Here is a 19,003-nt window from a genome sequence, read left to right on the forward strand (position 1 = left end):
AAACCACTGCATTAATATTGGATATAGCACCATGTGCAGTGGGGACAAGAAAACAGCAATAATAATATTTAAACAATTCAAATATGGTAAAATGAAACACAAAGATTTAAAATTCAAATGTACTAAAATAATATTTTCTCAATTTGTTTATCGTCTAATTATTTTTGTGCAGAAACACTGCTTAGCATACTGTGTCCAAGTTCTTTTAACCTCTTGTCTTCTTGTTGAGTAAATACATGACAAATTTTTTCCAACATCTGTTGTGGCAAATCACTTGATTGCAGATTTTTAAACAATTGTCTGACGATTTCACTAGCTTTATTGTAGCCTGACTTATTACTTGAATTAATGTCATCAATGAACGCTATTGAGATCAAGTCTTCACTGAGAAGATGATCAACAACTCTTGGAAAAATAGCCTCATTTCCTATCAAACTACTCAGCAAATGAATTTTTTCACGAAATATACCACAAGGAAGAGCTAAAATGTCTAAAAAAAGCACATGTACTCATTTGAATATAATAATTATTAAGTAAACTACCTTGATTAATAGGAGTGTTTTTCAAACCGGAAGAGTCAAGCAGGATATTTTCTGTTTAATAAATTGAACACTATGTACAAAAATATTTTATCCTACCATGCGATGATATTTCAGTTTTTGATACTTCGATAGACCAATCACGACTATAATTACACATATTACAATGTAAAGTATGAGACAGTGTATCAGCACATGCAGGATTATCAGGTTGAACTAATATTTGAATATATGGCGGCTCAGCACTTTTACTATCACAATAATCAAAAACATCGTTTGTTTTTATCTATTTCATGAAAAATACAAAACTATAATTTTAAACACATGTACTAACTGCTGCAGGGGGATTAAAAGGTTTGACTATCCAACCATCAATTGGTTCAGAGGGAAAGTTGTTGACTTTCATTAAGTGGTCATCTGCCTCAACTTTTGAAGGAAAACGAAAACTTGTTTCTTCAGTACCAAGTAGAAATTGAACAGTGGAGTCTCGCTCTAAAAGCTGTAATTCACAATAGTGATTACAATGCATTGATTGACTATAAACTAACTTCTTTACAAGAAGGAAGATCTTGAATTACAGTCAAATTCAGCATCACTCGATTACATGACACCTTTTTGTACATCAGGGCACGGCAATAGAAATCAGGAGTTGCATTTCTATAACTTAGCTGGTAAACTTCAAATTAATAACCATCAGTAACTAACTTTTTTGCTGTATAACTAGTTGCAGCTATGACTCCAGCAGCTATGACTCCAGCAGCACAAACACCCATGACAATAGCTAACAATGAAAAGCTTTTAACTTCAATGCTACCAATCTGTGAATTAGGTAAAAAAGATCCTCCAGGCAAGAACTCAAACTTAAATGGGCCAGCCTGTTTATCCAAATTAACTTGAGCTACTACAAAGCTTAAATATTGACTCTGAGATGAAGATGTCAAATGAGCACTATGTACTAGCTGTACAGTGACTGGCTTTTTCAGTTGAGAAACAGTAGGAGAGAGAGAGATATAGCACACACTGCTAATGAGATGTGTGTCTGCAGGGAACTCAAAATTTCCTCCCCATAAACCTTGAACAGCTGCTTCATATACTGTGCAATCTTCAGGAGAATATAGCCCATCAGGTAAAGATAACAACAGGCCTAACTCTTCCAAGTGCAACTCATGACTGCTTTTGGTATCAAACATGCATAGCTTTCTGCCCAAAGTGATCATGTCATCAAATGGTAACTCTAAAAAAAGATACAAGATTACAATGTATGACATCCTTACATGCACGTGCATGAGTAGCCTACATGCAAATAAAGTAAATTTTTACCATTTTTGGTCCAGTAGTCACACTGTACACCTACATCATTCAATGATATGTTGTTGAGCTTTTCCTTTAGCTGCAAATTTTCCTTCTTTAGCTTAGCAATTGTCATATCTCTTTCCGCAGAAAACTGAACATTAGGTTTTTCTTCTTTAAAATTAAAGGTACATGTAAAATATTAAAATAAACTTTTGTCATACCAGTGAGAGCTAAAGTGAAAGTTTTACTATCATTATCATCAACAAAGCAACCTACAACAAAAAATCATGCATTTATGTACTTTTGAAACAATGAATTTTCAAAAATGTATAAGTAATTAATTGTTCTTGGGTTCATTGCTTCTCCTTTCCCACCCACACACATCCACATCAGCAATTAATTATTTGATTATACACATCGATTGAAGTATTAATGAATATTGATGAAGCTTCTGCGCCTGCCCGCATTAGCCCCACCCATGAAAGGTGAAATTATGAATAAAACTGAAGTGGCCTCAAGCAATTATAATTAAATTTATTATAATAACCATACCTTCTACTTCTTGCAGAGATTTTCTTTCGGATATTTGAAGAATGTCTATTTGAAGTTTATCGCATTCCTTTTCTATGATATGTATAAAATATCAATTTTCTCTCTAACTACATATGCTGCACCTGCTTCAAGGAGAGCTTCTTGCAAAGAAACTTTGTTTTGTTGAGAAACTTGAAGTTCACTTTTTAGGGACTGAAGTTTGGTATCTTTATAACAATTATTTAAGTATGATTAAAATTCAGTTACATTACCTGCTTCATGCTTCAAGGTCAATTGGCTTTTTTGCAACTCTTGAAGTTCATTTTCCAGTGATTGAATACGTTTGTGAAGCAAAACATCAGTATTTGATGGATTCTTGTAAAACCAATCCTCCCACCATTGCCTTGTATTGATTAATGCTTGATACTTCCATTGAAAGTGCTCACTAGAAAGAGCATTGAAATCTAGCACATCCATTACTGACCAATTTCCTTCTATGAAAACTATTACAGAAAATGTTGGCAATAACTCAAAATTAATTAAACAAACTATCAGTGTTTCATTTACCTAACTCAATGAGCATTGTTAAAGCTGGCTCATGAACATATACTGGAGATGTTCTTTTAGGCTTCCCAACATTTCTCTGCTCTCCTTCCAGACAACCTCCCACTATCACCAGCCATACATGATTAGGACCCACATAAAAAGACGACAAAGCATGATCATATCTGTTACTGACAGAGTCTGGCAGATCAATCTATATAATACACCATAGGTTATACTTAGGGCATAACAAAGTCATTTTTATCATTTAGGCTGAAATTTATTGTGTATGCATAACTTTTATTTTTGTACATTACGCTCTAAATTATACCTTTCCCCAATTATGATTTGTAGTTTGAAATAGCCAGCATCCATCTCTCAATGGCTTGAATTGTCTATCGGCACCACCTATCATTACTATTGTAGGTGACAAAGAATCCCCAATAACAGTAGTGCTTGCATGGCGATATCTCTCTGCAGGCCAGAGTCCATTGCCTGGTCCAGGTTGCTTAACATTTTCCCAATGCTACATCATAACAAAATTACTTGTACAGCCCATACATTAAAATAGAACTTACTATTGTGCTGTTGTTCACCTCACATAAGTACATATTGTTATTGGGCACACTGACTCCATCCTCTGTCACTCTCCCACCAAACATGACAGCTTTCTTACTATTAATATTTTGAATGGAAAACCCACTAGTGGGAGGGCAACAATGTCCACTAACAGTAGGTATAATCCATTGCCCTGTAAAAACAAAGTGTTTTCATCTTAAATTAAATTTCTAAATGGCATTATAGGAATGCTCTATCATAGTAAAATTAGGGAAGAATTCAAAAATAACATATTGCATCTTTACTAGCTCTTGTACATGTACCAAATTTAATCCATAATAATTACATGCATATCCTGTAAACATATAGCTAAAAACTAAAAATTACGTCTGTTGGCATGCAAGAATTATGCTGACTTACTAGTTGAGATATTAAAAAGATTTTGCTCATTAGTTCGGACATTTCCAGAAGGTGTTTTTGTGTATTGAAAATGACGATGACCAGCAACAGACTCAGAGCCTAATCCGCCAATTGCAAGCAGATGCTTCGCACCATTAGTCTCCATCATTACCATACCACCATATCCTCTTTTAGTAACATAATTATCTGCTGTAGGATGAAGCTCAGACCAATTCATAGTCAGTGTATCCAGCGAATTAACACTATTGTGATAGCATTGATGATGCCCACATCGCCCGCCAAAATACAAGATGCTAGTGCCATTAGTAACACATGCATATCCTCTGACGCCTAATGGAGGACTACCTGTTGTATGCTGAGATGACCACCTTCCAGACGAAAGGCGGAGTGTACAAACAAATGAAGTCAATCTCAGCTTCAGAGCAGACTTGTGAGCTGGAGGAAGGCGAGGTTGGTTTCCTCCCCAGATGTACAGGCAGTCCTTAACTGTCACAGCAACATGCTGACTTCTCCATTCTAGATCAATGTAAGGCTCTATGTATAGATTATGTATAATACGAAATTAAAACTATTACTCACCGGAAGGTGAAGCCATTTTGAATTGCGAAGATAATGTAGGCTACTGTAGCATAGACCTGGTCCAGACTCCAGAGATAGACCAAGGTTAGCTCTAAACTTCTTTCGATCTTTGTAGACCTATCGTCAAGCAGATACTATGACGGCCTGACTTCTTCCTGGTACTGTAGTACAGTAGCAAAGGACTGAGCTTTGTCAGCATATCACCCATCTATTACCGGGAATTATCTCTAATGATAACGGATAGAGCAACGCCCTCTTGTAGACGATTTTGCACAAATATGATCATTAAATGTAGCTTGAATCTATACTATAACTGATTAGCCTATATCTAAGCTGTTTTTGATATCATGAACCTAAATTTGCAACCCAATTAAACCTATATATACCTAATGTTTGATAGATGAAAAAAATCCCAAAATGTATTTATTATAATATCAATTTAACGTTTCTTAATCATTTTCAATTGTTTCTTTGAGAGCCGCTTTAGTTTTGCAGTATTAGTAATCTAGAAGAACAAAATAAAGAAATAAATGGAAACAGTGCATATGGTATCCACAATTATAAAATTAATATTTCACTCTACATGCACTCAATGACAAATTAATCCTTGACAATTCTATAAATTGCAATCCTTCAGTTGATACAATGAATAAAATTATTAAAGCCAAATCTATCAACAAGTAAAAATTAGATTTAAGGTACATGTATGAATAAAGCTGAAATAGGGTTGAAAACTTGAAATAATCAATTCACATGCAGCAATATTTTAGGAAAATTATAATTACTTTTTGCACTATTTCAGATTTTTTTGCATTTTCTTCTCTCCTTTTCTTATTCTCTTCAGTCCTTCTCTTTTTTTCCTAAAAGGGTACAGCCTATGACCACTGACACTACAACAACTGACACCATTGAATTAGTCTTGACTTTGACATAAACTCAATGCATTTTATTCTTACTATGCTTGATGGAATCATAAATGTTTAAAACTATGGCTGAACGCTGTGCATAGTAGTATCATGCAGCTGGTAAATTAGGAGGGATCACTTTTGAAAATTTGATAGCCGCTCACCAATAAAACCCACTACTTCAAACCATTCTGTGCATGCTCAATGGCACATAGCCAATTAGCCATAGGGTTTCTCACAGGACTTTGGCATAATGGCTTCTCGCCAGTGGATTGTCAAGTTTCTCAAAATTGGGGCCAAAAGACCCTGTACTATAATACAGGGTATTTTGACAAAAATATATCCTTATGTTGTGTACCATCAACTTTGAGCTGATTCCAATTAGATTTGGATTTTTATGAACTTTTAAAGTTGCTAAAAAATTGAGCCAATTAAAAATTTCATAAAAAATGGCTAGGAGAGAATTCTCCATTTTGATATTTTTTCCTGATAGATATACATGTCCATATGCTGTGTATCAATTTTTAACTCATTTCAATCAAATTTAGATTTTTAATAAATTTTTTAAGTTACTAAAAAATCGAGCCAACGACCAAAGGCTATCCTTGGGCCACAAGCCAAATTTTGCCAAAAAGGACTAGAAGAGGATTTTTAATTCTTATAATTTTTTCTGATACATATACATGTCCTTATGTTGTGTAGCAAGTTTGAGCTGATTCCGATCAAATTTAGATTTTTAATAAATTTTTAAAGTTACTAAAAAATCGAGCCAACGACCAAAGGCTATAGCCTTGGGTCACAAGCCAAATTTTGCCAAAAAGGACTAGGAGAGAATTTTTAATTCTTATAATTTTTTCTGATACATATACGTGTCTTTATGTTGTGTAGCAAGTTTGAGCTGATTCTGATCAAATTTAGATTTTTTATGAATTTTTAAAGTTGCTCAAAAATTGGGCCAATGACCAAAGGCTATTATCAAAGGCCAATTTCATCATTAATGGCTAGGAGAGGATTCTCCATTTTTATAACTTTTTTCTGATACATATTAGGGCTGGGCGATAGTATCGATAGTTGCACTATCGTGATAGTGTATAGCCTATCATGATAGTGATACTGTTATTCTAACTACCGTATATCAGGTATATTTCAATGCATTAATAATTTCGGAAAAAGCAATCCATTGCGAAAATAAATATTATGAAATTTTAAAATATGCGGATAAAAAGGAATAGAAGATATGTGGTATTGTGCAATTATTATGAACACGTGGCTTCATAACTATCCATGGCTGCATTCTAGTCTAACTCGAAGGCCATAAGAGCCTTCTTTGCCAGTTAAAAGTGTTGCTAAGGTTGATCCAGAAGTGGAGAAGTCAGCAAACTTACCAAACTAGGTGGTTGATGGAAATAATAGCAAGTAAAATATTTTCGGAATATAAAAGGCTTCCGAATTATTCCATCATTGAACTTAATATTTCCACGACTTTTCATGCATTGAAATATACCCGATACGGTATCATGATAGTTGTTATGTGTGCATGGAGCATGGCATAAATGACACTTTACAGCTGTAATAGCTCCTAATTAATGACAACTTCCACAAATAGAGTGGTACGACTTACTAGCACAGCTTAATTCAAGGTTTTCACTGTCCCTGCTACATCAGCACCATGTGAACGTGTTTTCTGTATAGCGGGACAGTGTTTCTTGTTAAAAATTTGGATTAAATAAGTACAATGACACATCCTTAAATAAATCATTGTATTTCCACATGTAAACCCTATGGCTGAACTATCGTGATATGTTCACTATCATGATATTAGAGTTACTAAATATTATGATAGTGATATTACTACTATCACCGAGCCCTAATACATATACATGCTCTAACGCTTTTTATCAAGTTTGAACCAATTTCAATTAAAATTGGAAATTTTAAAAGTTGCTCTTAAATGTCATGTATTGTAGTGCTTGTCAGCTCATGAACCATGCTTTTTTACTTACTTAGCATGCTTTGTGGGAAACCCTGCATAGCCACCAAATTAAAACCCACCCATCACCAAAAATTAGCAACTTGCCAAATTTTTTCCTTTCTAGACTACTGGGTTTATGGTGAATTAGGTAATTATTATGCATTATGCCACATCCCATAAAAATTAATCACTACAAAAGCTGTGCCACAAACTAAGAACTGTGTCAGAAACAAATTACAATTATAAAATTATAATTCATAATTACAATTATTGAAATATTTTATCAGATGCCAATAACTCTTTGTGATCAAAATTAATTCACACTTAAGAACATCGTAAATTTGCCCATACTTTTTTATTGGGCAGCCCTTAATAAATAATTGAACATGGATATTAACTAGAGCAAGGAAGAGCTAATGCGATGAGCACACTCAAGTCAAAAATAGTCTGGCATTAGTTAGTAAAGTTATAAAATCTTCTTACCTCTTTCTCTTGCCTTGCTGTCTCCTTCAATTCCCTTTCCAATTCCTTAGCTGCCTTTTTCTCAGCAAGTTCTCTTTGTCTTTTATTCCATGGTTGTTTCAACGAAGATACAGCAATTGAATTAAAACTTCTACACAGAACATTGTAATGTGTTTTGATCCCAATTAAATTACTTTTGTCCAGGGTCTCTCCAAACTCGACCAGATTTTGATTTCCCTCTGATTGGACCCACAGACGCCATTTTAAAAAATGATCAATCACGTGCAAACACGTGTGTCAGCCTGGCGCCTACACTGCTCAGAAGATAGAAAGACACACCTACTCATGTTTTGTTGCAAACTGTGGACTAGTAAACTATACACAGTCAATTTTATAGTAATAATCAGTGTGTTATGCATGACTTAAATAAAATACTTACACAGATTAACAAAGCAAGCCTTGTTCAATGTATGACAGGAAATTTACACAAAGTGTTTTGCATGTGTATTTCATTGTCAACGTTAAGCCTTCATGACAGATGAAACTAAAATATGTTTATCCTGCTGCTAATGTTTACAAAAAACAAATTCAAAAAAATAATTATATCAATTTATGAGCAATACAATACTAAACTGAATAGCACGCAAAATTAATTAAGAATCTAAAACTACTTGCAGTTCTGGACGTAAGTCAGTACTATCATCCAAATTTGTTTCAGCTTTGATAGTATCCATATCAAGATAACTTGTTGATGCCACAAAATGGCTACGAGAAATCTCCAAATCAGAAGTAGGTGATTCAGATTTTGTACTAGACACTAATGATTTTTTCCGAATATTAATATTGTACTTCTTTTTGTTGGAGCAGCACTTTGCAATAACAAAGCTGAAAATAAAAATGAACATAGGAATATACACCAGTAGTAGTTGAATAAGTCCTGTTAAAATTTTTACACCTCGTTGAGTCTGAGAGAGAGATTCAAAGAATCGTGTTAGTGTGAGAGTATTGATTATACCTAAAAGCAAGAACAGGCATCCATCAACATCATTGTGAATTTTCTTCTTGTATGGTTGAAACTTTAAATGAATTGCTAAAATTATCATTACGATGATTTGAGCAACAGAAAGTGAGGCCAGGGGTACGTTAATAAGTGAAAACACGCTGACCAAAATAATGCGGTAAAGAAAATAAAGTCCAGCAAAGAAACGATATTTGTCTTCAAAGCAACCTTGGAATGCATCAAAAATTGGCTTCAGCTTTTCTAATTTTGTGAGTAGAAATGCCATCAATTTCTTCTCCTGCAATTTTTGTGGCAATAATTTGTAAAATACAGGGTATGCAATAAGAAACAATGGAGTAACTGTGACAACTGTAAGAATTCCTAACATTGCAACAATAAATAGTGGTATATGAAAACCAGTGAAGTATGCTTGACTACCCATCTGTTGCACACGCAAAGGATATACGACACTGTTGCCTTTATTCGTCAAAAATCCTATTTCTAATATCTTAAAACATACCTGAGTTGTTTGCGAGTAACAAAGTATGAGGAATGTTGTCAGTGCATTTGTTAGAGTTGTTGTTTTGAAAAAGGGCCTTTTGCAACAGGCAGTCTGCATCCTGTAGAAGTAGTTAGACTTCATTACAAACACGAGTATCACAACTAAGAGAAAGGCAAAAAGAAGGGAGAAAATCTCAATTCCCATTACAGTAAAGAAAGTTGCATCTTTAGAGAGACAATATGAGAGGCTGTCATCATTAAAGAATTTTAGTGAGAACGGGCCATATATTAAAACTGAAATTATGTGGAAAAGTCTCTCAGAGAAAGAGATGAATGCAACACCGTTAGTTGTTGCCGTAAAGTAGCCCACAATTTGTGCAAAAAAGACAAATCCATTCCATGTACCAGAGCTAAAATTTACACCAAGCATAATGATGATTGTAAACATTAGGGTCAGCGGTATGATGCTTGATAGTAAATAAAAGAGTGGCCCATAGGAGCAAAGCTCATTATTACCACATTTATATCCTGGTGAGTTGTAGTATACAGAGTTATTCTCAATACAATCACCACATAAAACACCAGTACGATTATTACCACCACATATCAGTGAGTCTAATTGGGTGAAGGATGGAACGGAGGGTAAAATGTGAAATGTCTGATTATCGTTACAATATCCTTGTGGACACAGTCCACTGAATAAAGTGTCTTCTGATACACTACCAACATAGCCCACCCAAAAGCCAGAGCTAAGAGATGCCACAAATTCTTTATTATCACAACGCACAATACCATTGTAGTGATCGCTATCATAATCAGCAGAACAAACACAAGTATTGTTCTTGTTTATAAAGCCAGGAGGACAGGAAGACATTACAATAGTAATTCCAACTGTCAAATTACGATAGTAAAGTGTGCCAATTTCGAGATGGCCTGTATCATTGGGCTGTCCTCTCATCTGGAACCTGTTGTTAGCAGTGTATATGTGATTAAGATGAAGGGACTCATTATTAGCTGTCAATATACCGAAAAGTGGTTCCATTGATTCATGCCCTAGCTCATCACGAGTAACAAACGGAATCAAGAAATCTTTACCTGGTACTATCCACTTTTCTTTGTTGTCTTCCTCCAACTGATCAAATTCACTAGTCTCAGTTGCTACGTTTCCTTCCACTGTTCCATTGTAATCAGCAAATGTGAAGTTACCAACACACTCACTTAGAAGGATTTCAGGTGAAATGTAAGTAAGATACACATGAGTCCCTTGGCACAACTTGTTGCAAGGCAGCAATGATGATATGTACATTGACTTACCAAATGAATCACTATTGTTTCTAAAGTAAAAAAGCGTCTTGAATGTATCTCTTGTTCTAATACGCTCAACAAAACACGAGGCACCGGTCAGTAAAGAAGTCTGGATGTCTGTTGAATGAGAAAATATTGCCCCTCCTTTAACAGATGCCCCATTATCAAGAAACTGAAATGATGTGTTTGCACTTGTGTATATTGAGGCAAACCCATTAATAGACACAGCACCACCATATGTCCCTGTATTATTAGAGAAAATAACTGAAGTGTCTTCTGTAACTATGGCATTGCTGTCAACAATGTACAAAGCAGTTCCATTGTTTCTATCAAATGTAATCAGACCAGATAATGTAAATGATATTGATTTGGAATTTATTGCTCCAGCACCCAAAGCTGAAATACCAATGCCCGACGATGAATTGCCAGTTGTATTGAATGTGATGTAGTTATTAGAGAATTCACAGTTAACAAAACGAGGCACTGGGAAAATGGTATTAGCAGGCACATTGTTGAATATAGGTTCAAGGTAAACAGCAGAGCCATATGTTGCTATGTTACGCTTCCATACAGTATCATGAAACTCGATTCGATTGCTAGGGTCAATTTGACTAGCAGAAGTCACAAAAAACACAGTTCCACCTCCAAAGTATGCCTTGTTGTCCATGATAGTACAAGATCGGATAACAATGCTATTGAAACGATTATGAATTGTAGTGAAGTAAAATCCAATATCCATTCCACCTCCTCCTAACATTGCTTTATTATGCACTATTATCGAATTACTTATATTAACATTGTTATTACTACAATTTTCCCTACACATTACAAATAAGCCACCACCGTACAGACCCACATTACCCTCAAAATAACTGTCATCAATTAAGACCGTATTATTGTAAGCTAACCCAGAGAGCCACATCATCAATCCACCACAAATATACTTTGAATAGTCAAGATTATTTGATCGGGATATAACAGAGTTGTAAGAGAATGTGCAGTTGTACAAATAAAAGAAAGAGTGGCGGTTGTACATATTAGTGCTTGGGTCGCATCCTGGCCACAATGGACTGCATGCTGTTAGCTCATAATAAATCCCACCACCTCCCAAAAGCTGGCCAGTTGATAGCTCCTGGTCAACCTTGCTAACAGTGTTATTGTTGAAAGTTGAGTGAGTAATATGCACATATCCATTACAGTCATACAATGTTAAACCGACTCCATGACTGTTATGGATAGCTATGCCACTTATGTTAATGTTTGTACAATTTTCAAAATAAACAGCAGAAGAAAAATGATAATCGTAAATACCTTGATCAGTGGATTTGTGGTGATAGAGTGCTCCACAGTTGAGGAAAGTCAGTCCAACTATCTCAATATCAGTGACATTTACAAATTTCAGTCCGTACTGAACAGCTTCTTGATTGCAAACAATACTAGTGTTATAAAATCCAAACAAAGTTAGGCGGGATAGATTGACAAGCTCAATAAGTGATTCTATCGTTTCATATTGGTTCAGGAATAGCAGCTTTGAGTCGTCCCTCACTTGATTGTCACGAAGAGCTGAGCTGAGATTACTTGCGAACAGGGAACAGTTGTGCTCAATACTGACTGGGTCACCAATACAAATAATTTCTTGCGAAGCCGAGAAGGCCAAAAAACAAGAATGCAGCAGAAGAAGCGAAATAACCTTCATCTTCATCAAAAATTTTGCTATGAAAACAACAGATAAGTCTACGCCCTTTAGACCTATTAGCCCGCCCACAATGGGATAATGGATGCAAACACAAAAGCTGACATGATCATGATGTCAGGCCCGTAGCCAGGGGGGGTTCTGGGGGTTCGGACGAACCCCCTGTTGTAGCTGCAAAAAGTTTTAGATTAGCTCCTGTCATGAAGAACAGCACTGCAAAAGAAGGATTAGCATTTTGGCAACAGCGAGAAGCACAGATAGCCATTTTAGCTGAGTCAGCACATGGCTGAGATGCGTAAATTAAGACCACGCCTTCCAACCACGCCCATTTTTGTCAAAATTTTTTGCTGCGCGCAGCAATTTCCGAACCCCCTGTTTTAAGTTCCTGGCTACGGCCCTGGATGTAACAAGATATTTTCAAGCTGACAGTCTAGACTAGAGGATATATCTCCTACCATCATAAACAATAATTGCTTCTGGATCTTCTTTCCTATAAAATGAATCTTGGAGCATTTTCAATTTCATATCTTTTAAGTTTCTCATAATTTATTTATTGTCAATAATAACATTAACAAGCATATATTAATGTATGCTATCTTATTCTCGAGAGTATCCATGCAATAGACTGGAACTCACTTGTATAAGTAGCCAGATTGCAATCCTATCAATGGTGAACACAGTTAACAAATGGCATCATCAGTACCTCTGGCCTATGGTTTAATGCTGTATATGAATGGTATCAAGAGTTGATGATATCATTGACAATAAAGTAACAAGTAATGGCATTTCTCAACCAGCATTAGGAGTTAATAAATGGACTGAAGTGTAGATAATATTAAACACTAACTCCATTTGATGCACTAATCAGTATAACCAGGTATAACCAATATACGGTATCAGTATAACCAAGGGTATATTATGTACTCCTGGTATAAAAGGTTTGATCTGTTATGTGTATTATAGTACAGGGTATTTTTTTAATCAAAAATCACAGAAAGAGAATCCTCCATTTTTATAATTATTTCAGATGCGTATACATGCACTTATATTGTGTGGAAAATTGGAGCTGAATGAGCTCATTCCAATCAAAATTAGAATTGTTATAAATTTCTAAAGTTGCTCATAAATTGAGTCAATGACCAAAGGCCTTTGGTCTGTGGCCAAATTTTGTCAAAAATGTTTAAGAAAAATTTCTCTATTTTGATAATAATTTTTTTCTGATGCATATACATGTTAGCATGCTATGTAGAAAATTTGAGCAAAATCTCAGATCAAATTTGAACTTTTTTATTAGTAACGCAGTAGCGTTACTAAGTAGGATTCATAAATTTTAAAGTTGCGCAAAAATTGGGAAAAGATCTTTTACTTTAGTACACCAATTTTTAAGAAAAACCACTGGAAGAGAATTTTTCATCTTTATATTTTTTCTAATACATATACATGTACTTATGTTGTGTTAAAAATTTGAGGTAGTTCCAATCAAATTTGGATTTTTATGAATTTTTAAAGTTGCTCCAAATGCCATATGTACTGTATTGTAGTGCTTGTCAAATGCTGTTTAGCTCACTTAGCATGCTTTCTGGTATGTAAGTACTAAAATTGCTCGTCGGGACTTTCATTCGAAAATTAGAAAAAGACATATCTTAGAATAAATTTCAATAAAACTATCTGTGTCCAACATCAAAATAAACATAAAAAATAGCAATAGGACATACATAATCAAAATCAGTATTGTAGCATAAAATAAAATTAAATAAAGTCCAACCCACTACCTGCCATTCTCTTTGCATATTCAGCATCAAATCTTGATGACTGCTCATCACTGAAATGGTTCTTCCAGTCACCAACTATTCCTTTCCGTAAGAAAGAAGTATTTTTGTCAACAGCTGCCTTAAAAGCTGGATATTCGTCAGGATTACCTAATGGATCAGCTCTCATACTCTCAATGGTACACTGTTTTGCGATTGTATCTATGGCAGACTCCTCAAGGCTATACCCCATAAATTGTGATATCCTTTTAATTGATCCGGGTAGATCCTTCTTCATATCTTCATACTTCATAAACAAAATATTGTCAGCATCTAATCAAACAAAGGACTAATCATCACAAAAACTGCAATAGTAAGTGTCTACCTTTCTGCTTCCACCATTCCAGTATATGGTCAAACCACGAACCATAGAAAACATCTCCTTTTATAAATGACTCAAAGTATGCATCCCAGCCCAAAGTGAAAGTTAAATGATGAGTATGCTTCATGTGATGATAGTAAGACACAACAACATCTTTTGGATTCCTAGTTATATAAATGTATTTAGCAGAAGAATGAGCAGGGTCTCTTCCAGGCATCATATGATATGGTAAGTGGCACATAAACGTATGGGGAGGTGGTAGAGCCTATTAAAGATACAACACAAGTTTTTAAGCAGTGATAAACAAAAATCAGTGCTACATAATTTATATAAAACTTTTCAAAATGCAAAACCACACATCATAATTATTAATACATGTTATTATGATCACAAGATGTCATTAATTATTCACTTAAGTTAATTTATTTTCGTAAATATCCCATTAGGAGGAGACCTACAAACTTTCCTGCTGTACAAAGACATGTACACATGTATATCACCTGCATAATTGCATTATGTAATGTAGATCTATACCATCCAAATCAGTTCCACTGGAACTACTAACTTATACTGGAATGACATACATGCCTGCCTATGTACTACCATATAGCAATTTATTTCTGAAAAGCAAAACTTTTGTGGTTTTTATAGATCACAAAATTAAAGCTCCCGTTTCACAAAATTAATATTCTATTGTAAACATTCAATTGAGAATCAAATTGTCATTAAGGGCACGATGCTGATATTACAAATTATTTGTGTGAAAAATTCTATTTTATAATTTTTGTCTCTTTGAAATAAAAACGCTATATTAGAGGCTATAATTATGTTAAGAGTCAAGAGTACATACATATGATTTGTTTTGCCCCACCCTAAGCTACCGGGGCAAGACTAGTACACGATATACTTGTGATTACATGTGCAATTTCTTTTCCAATGACTTCTATCCACGGTATAGTTTCCAGATTGTGCTTCTGTTTTGGTGCTCCTCCAGTCTTGATGAGGGACACAATTTGGAGAGTCCACATCATTCCAGACTTGGGATAAGCCACTACATACAAGTCCTCAGGTGACACAGGATAGTCAGGTATCTCAGGTATCCACTTAGGATTCATAAACGAAGGGAAAAGAATTCCATTGAAATGAAATTCTGAACGACTTGAAGACATCACTTATGCAGTTTATGATAGGTTTGCAAAAGCACAAAGCATGGGTCACGTGATAATTAAAAGGGAGTGGCTGGCACCATCGATGCTCTAGGAGTAGGAATCTCGAGAGAAAGCTACCGTATCTCGCGTTCTTCTTTATGGCCTACATACTGCTATCGGATAAATATGGCAAGAAGAGAGGTTCAAGCCGTTTGGTCTCAAAAGGAGAAATTGTAGAACGAATCCCAGGAAATTCTTTTGATGGTTCAAGGCAGAACCATAACTACAGAGTTGTTTCTGATCCTGATACTACATTTTGCGTCCAGCAATTATTCAATGAAGTAGATCAATTAGAGAGAAATGAAGCCAACTACTTACGAGCCATAAAAGACCCACTTATTAGAATACGTGAATATGAAAACAAGACAAGGTTAAATGAGATGCTAGATCTCAGCGTACACGATGTCGTCATAGTGAATAATGGCAATGGTGGGGTGTCGGTCCCGGTTCATGGCCGGATAGAATATATTGGTCCTTGGAGAGATCATCAAAAAGGAACATTCTTTGGAATCAATATTGCATTAGTGAGTACAAGTACATGTCATGTTCCAGCATTCACTGAACTGATTCATTCATTGATAGTTATCATATTGTGTTTTAAAGGTCTTGGTAATGAGTATTGGGTTTCCATACTCGGGGTTGGTTTAGAACTAGTCTTAAGTAATTTGCCCCAAGAGTGACCAACCATGTATAAACCTGCTATTATTGTTGGCATCTAGTATTGTATAAACAAGGAAGGAACAGTAAATAGCATCTAACTGGGCCAGCTTTGTTTTTCCTAGTAGGCAGAAACCGTTATTATGTTGTTCATGGCCCTCCTAAACTTTTAGCAAGAGTAGGTAATTTTGGTTATGTGGCTCAATCCAATTTTCATGTAAACTTGAGTTCCAAAAGTACAATGTAAAAATTGATACAAAAAGCTGTGGTTACTAATATTTACTATAATTACATTTGACCTCGCTCAGCTTTGTGTAGGTGAGGACTAGTTACTACTGTTGTCTGTCTGTCATTAGCATCATGTATTAACCCTTGAAAGTTATCAGCTAGAAATATACAAAAATCAATGCAAATTCTCAGTTAGCAAAATAAAACTTCTGTTGCATTGAACTTAATAATGGTTGTTTTTATTGATGCAGGATAGCAGATATAAAGGAAAGGGAACAAGTAATGGCAGTCCTCATTTTAGCTGTGATACTAATGATGCTATATATGTTGCTATGGATAAAATAATAAAGAGATCTACTTATGGAGATCATCAATTTAATGTTAAGCCATCTGATGATACATCAACGCCAACCCTTAGACGGACCGAAAGCAGTAAGTTTAAGATGGATGTACGTGTTGTTCTCCAGTCTTTAAATGACAAAGTAATCCATGGAACTGTAAGATGGACTGGACCAATAATACTTCAGGGACAGACTATCACTGCTGTTGGAATAGAAACAGTAAATTGATGCATGTATGTTTCTGATTTATAAGTTTCTTAATGATAATAGGATGAAGCGATTAATGCTACGAAAGATTTTCCAGATCTACATATACCAAGTTGTACCAGTGGGCTACAACACTTCACAGTTGCTCCTCCTCATGGTAAAATATATCTTCCTGAGCAGATGGTAGTCTATCCTGAAGATCACAAAGAAAAAATTGAAAGAAGCATCGAGTTAACCAAAATTGCTAGTAACTATGACATTGATGTATTCTCTTTATGTGCCCAGGATCATCTTTTGGAAGAAGCATCTAAAGCCACTAAGATACCTGACCAGCAGATGGCAAAAGCATCAAAAGTAAATATTGTTGAATTTGCTTTTATGATGACCAATTATATATTGTAGCTTGATGTAAATGAAGATAAGAGAAAGGCAGCAGAGTTTGGGATTTCTCTGAGAGAGTATCAAGCTCAGCAGAGGCTGTTCAATGAACATTCACCAAAAGAGACTGATAAACCATTACAAACAAAAACTTTGCCCCCATATATGCGTTCTGTATCTCGTGACAGACACTTTGACAAGCGGAAATCTGCTGGCGTTATACCATCACAGCAACTAAATTATGAAACTACTGAAGAAAACAGGCAGCTTAAAGCAGTTCAAGAAGAGCAACGACGCAGAATCCAGCAATTAGAAAAAGAAAAATCCGACATAACACAAGCAAAACAAGACTTGGAACAACGTTTTGATCAGATGAGAGCAGAGCTAGATGAGGTTTCAATGCAAAAAAGTGAACTAGAAACTCAAGTTCGATATTACCGGCAGCAATTAACAGAAGGACCATCACTACCAGGCAAGGAACCTTGGGAGATTGATCGCAGGGACATTCAAGTGACAAACCAGAAGTTAGGACATGGAGGGTGGGGAGAAGTTTACGTAGGAATATATTTTAAGCAACAAGTTGCTGTTAAGAAATTGCACACTAGCATAGAGGAGCATTTTACTAGCACAATTATAGAAGAAATAAAGACCATGTCTAAGTTGTGTCATCCTAATCTTCTTCAGTTTATTGGAGCTGTATTTGTCAATGATGGCCCCGAGTCAGGCTCTAAAATGCTTATTACAGAAATAATGGATATGTCCTTAAGAGCTGCTTATGAAAGGCGTATATTGACTCCGGCAGACAGAGATATTATTCTTAGAATAATGCATGATGTAGCTGTTGGTTTAAATTACTTGCATTCTCTACCAGATCCTATCATCCATCGTGATGTCAGCAGTGCTAATGTTCTCCTTGAATCAAAGGGCAGTAATAAATGGAAAACCAAGATCTCAGATTTTGGATCAGCCAAGCAATCACGTCAGGCTTATTCAAGAGGTGCAGGAGCAATGGTTTATAGTGCTCCAGAGTCATTCCCACAAGGTTGGAAAGAGCAGAGAAAGAGACAAACAACAAAAATGGATGTTTACAGTTATGGGATTTTACTCTGTGAAGTGCTTTTGTGCCAATTCCCGGATGAACAGCAATATCATGATAATTTAATTGATCAAATCGATGATTTTCGTTTACAATGTCTGATTGACTCGTGTGTATCAACAGAGCCAGAGAAACGTCCATCAATGAATAATATATTAAAAGAATTGGATCATTATCTTTTATTATAGAGCTATAGTGTATAAGTTTTTTGTCATTAATTTTTTATTTCTTAGTCAGTTGATTAATCAGAAGCAAGCATCACTAAGTACTGGTAGTACCTCAAACATCATAATTATCATTTTAACAGGAAATGAATATAATCTACATACAATTTATCTTTTTTTCATAAGCATGTTTTCGTTTGTTATACTGCTATAAACTTCATGTATTAAATTAAAATGCATAATATGCTATACTGGTATAAAAATGAGAGTTACATGTAGTGTAGTCAGTTATG

General features: G+C 35.2%; 3 protein-coding genes and 1 long non-coding RNA gene across 4 annotated transcripts; 1 reads left to right on the forward strand and 3 right to left on the reverse strand.

Annotated features, from left to right (window-relative positions):
- Positions 1-62: 62 nt before the first annotated feature.
- LOC109582437 (uncharacterized) lies at positions 63-4,721 on the reverse strand. Its single transcript, XM_019997150.1, has 16 exons — positions 4,464-4,721; positions 3,885-4,418; positions 3,485-3,657; positions 3,238-3,432; positions 2,931-3,120; positions 2,636-2,866; positions 2,507-2,590; positions 2,385-2,456; positions 2,054-2,104; positions 1,860-2,003; positions 1,245-1,773; positions 1,088-1,196; positions 874-1,038; positions 639-825; positions 543-593; positions 63-490 (listed from the first exon to the last, which is right to left on the reverse strand). Exons 1-16 carry the CDS (start codon positions 4,477-4,479, stop codon positions 159-161), a joined length of 3,063 nt encoding a protein of 1,020 aa, XP_019852709.1. The 5' UTR covers positions 4,480-4,721; the 3' UTR covers positions 63-158.
- A 71-nt stretch (positions 4,722-4,792) lies between these two features.
- On the reverse strand, positions 4,793-5,282 carry LOC105312910 (uncharacterized). The gene is made up of 2 exons (XR_002185092.1): positions 5,249-5,282; positions 4,793-4,968 (listed from the first exon to the last, which is right to left on the reverse strand). It is a non-coding gene; the product is annotated as an uncharacterized LOC105312910 (long non-coding RNA).
- An 8,637-nt stretch (positions 5,283-13,919) lies between these two features.
- Positions 13,920-15,641, reverse strand: LOC100637210 (sulfotransferase 1C2A-like). The gene is made up of 3 exons (XM_019997156.1): positions 15,349-15,641; positions 14,435-14,696; positions 13,920-14,382 (listed from the first exon to the last, which is right to left on the reverse strand). Exons 1-3 carry the CDS (start codon positions 15,598-15,600, stop codon positions 14,051-14,053), a joined length of 846 nt encoding a protein of 281 aa, XP_019852715.1. The 5' UTR covers positions 15,601-15,641; the 3' UTR covers positions 13,920-14,050.
- Positions 15,642-15,664: 23 nt separating this feature from the next.
- Positions 15,665-18,930, forward strand: LOC109582440 (uncharacterized). Its single transcript, XM_019997155.1, has 4 exons — positions 15,665-16,163; positions 16,776-17,084; positions 17,136-17,426; positions 17,475-18,930. Exons 1-4 carry the CDS (start codon positions 15,738-15,740, stop codon positions 18,732-18,734), a joined length of 2,286 nt encoding a protein of 761 aa, XP_019852714.1. The 5' UTR covers positions 15,665-15,737; the 3' UTR covers positions 18,735-18,930.
- Positions 18,931-19,003: the final 73 nt, after the last annotated feature.

This window comes from Amphimedon queenslandica, unplaced genomic scaffold (genome assembly GCF_000090795.2).
Source record: "Amphimedon queenslandica unplaced genomic scaffold, v1.1 AMPQUscaffold_13383, whole genome shotgun sequence".
Taxonomy (NCBI): Eukaryota; Metazoa; Porifera; class Demospongiae; order Haplosclerida; family Niphatidae; genus Amphimedon; species Amphimedon queenslandica.